At 45.5% G+C, this 1,304-nt stretch overlaps 1 protein-coding gene across 1 annotated transcript in view; it reads left to right on the forward strand.

Annotated features, from left to right (window-relative positions):
* Positions 1-225: 225 nt before the first annotated feature.
* FTH1 (ferritin, heavy polypeptide 1) overlaps positions 226-1,304 on the forward strand; it is a gene marked incomplete at its 5' end in the record, with an annotated part of 1,482 nt that continues 403 nt past the window's right edge. The window contains one exon of the mRNA XM_010148612.1: positions 226-351. Coding sequence (XP_010146914.1) covers positions 226-351 — 126 coding nt within the window. The remainder of the gene's footprint in view (positions 352-1,304) is intronic.

The raw sequence follows: 1,304 nt of genomic DNA on the forward strand, positions 1-1,304 counted from the left end.
ACAAGAGCTCAGAACATAACATGAGTAGGAGGTAAGGAATTGGGACAGGTCGGGACTTGGAGCATTCAGTTCTGTTCAGTATGCTCTGTGTGTCTGCAATATTTTTGAAGATACTTCAATGCCTGAACTTTGGTCTAAACAGGCTTGGAGACTGATCTAAAAGACTTTGCTCCCAAGTGGTCTGTGGGTACTTAAAGAGTATGGTTATGTGCTTTCCCCTTCTAGAAGCCAGATCGTGATGACTGGGAGAATGGGCTGACTGCAATGGAGTGTGCCCTGCACCTGGAGAAGAATGTGAACCAGTCACTGTTAGAACTGCACAAACTGGCAACTGAAAAGAATGACCCACATGTAAGTAGATGCTGAAGTGAGAATGTAGCTGTATAATGAGGGGGCTTGCATGTGTCTAATTGTGTGGGTTTGGGGGTGAGTTGTGTGTCCCTCACCTTACTAAAGGTGACAAGGGGTGTAAAGTAGTGGAGCAGCCTTTCCAAAGGAAAAGGCCCAGGTGTCAGCCTGTGTCTTAGCCATTTGGTAGGGTTATTGTCACTTTTTTCCATGAGAACCGGTGGCAGTGTGTTAGGGTGGCTGAGGCCTGACTTAGAGCACAGTGGGCATGCTTTGTTTACACCTTTCTGTTGCTCTTGGGAACAGGGAGCATCCATGTAAAAAGCATTCTGGAGGAATGTATTGAGCTCTGTGGAGAAGATGGGCGCTTGTAAGGCTGTCATAAAACCTTGACAGTTATTTCTTCCAAATGCTGAAATCCTTGGTACTTCAGAACAGTATCTGAAAACACAGGTTTCTTAACAGATAGGTTATTGGCAAGGCTGGATTGAGCCTTCCTATTATCAAGAAGATATTAGCTGGTGCCTGAACCAGATATCATATTATCAAGCAGATATTAGCTGGTGCCTGAACCAGAACTCTTGGAAGTGTCTTGTGTAAGTTAAAGGGATTTCTTCAAAAGAAACAACATAGCTGGACCACTCTACAGGTGTAAAAGCCTCATGGCCATGAACTAAAGTGCTGTGCAGTGGGGGCTTGTAAGCCTTTTTGGAAGCTTTCTTATTGCAATCTGTAAGGAGGAGGAAGGGAAGCTTCCTGGGCTGACATTGTGCTGCAGGGTTCTGGAGCAAGTGTGCCTAGATAAGCCTGCTTCACTTTGGTCTTGTTCTGGCATTGCTGAGGCAAAGCTAAAGGTATCTTCTGCAGCTTTAAAATTGTCATTCTGTATTTTCTCCTTTCCCTAGAGAGGATTGGTAGGATTTCGGATGCTGCTTCCGCCGGGTAAGGGGGGGTTG

This window comes from Eurypyga helias, unplaced genomic scaffold, assembly GCF_000690775.1.
Source record: "Eurypyga helias isolate BGI_N326 unplaced genomic scaffold, ASM69077v1 scaffold27333, whole genome shotgun sequence".
Lineage (NCBI taxonomy): Eukaryota > Metazoa > Chordata > Aves > Eurypygiformes > Eurypygidae > Eurypyga > Eurypyga helias.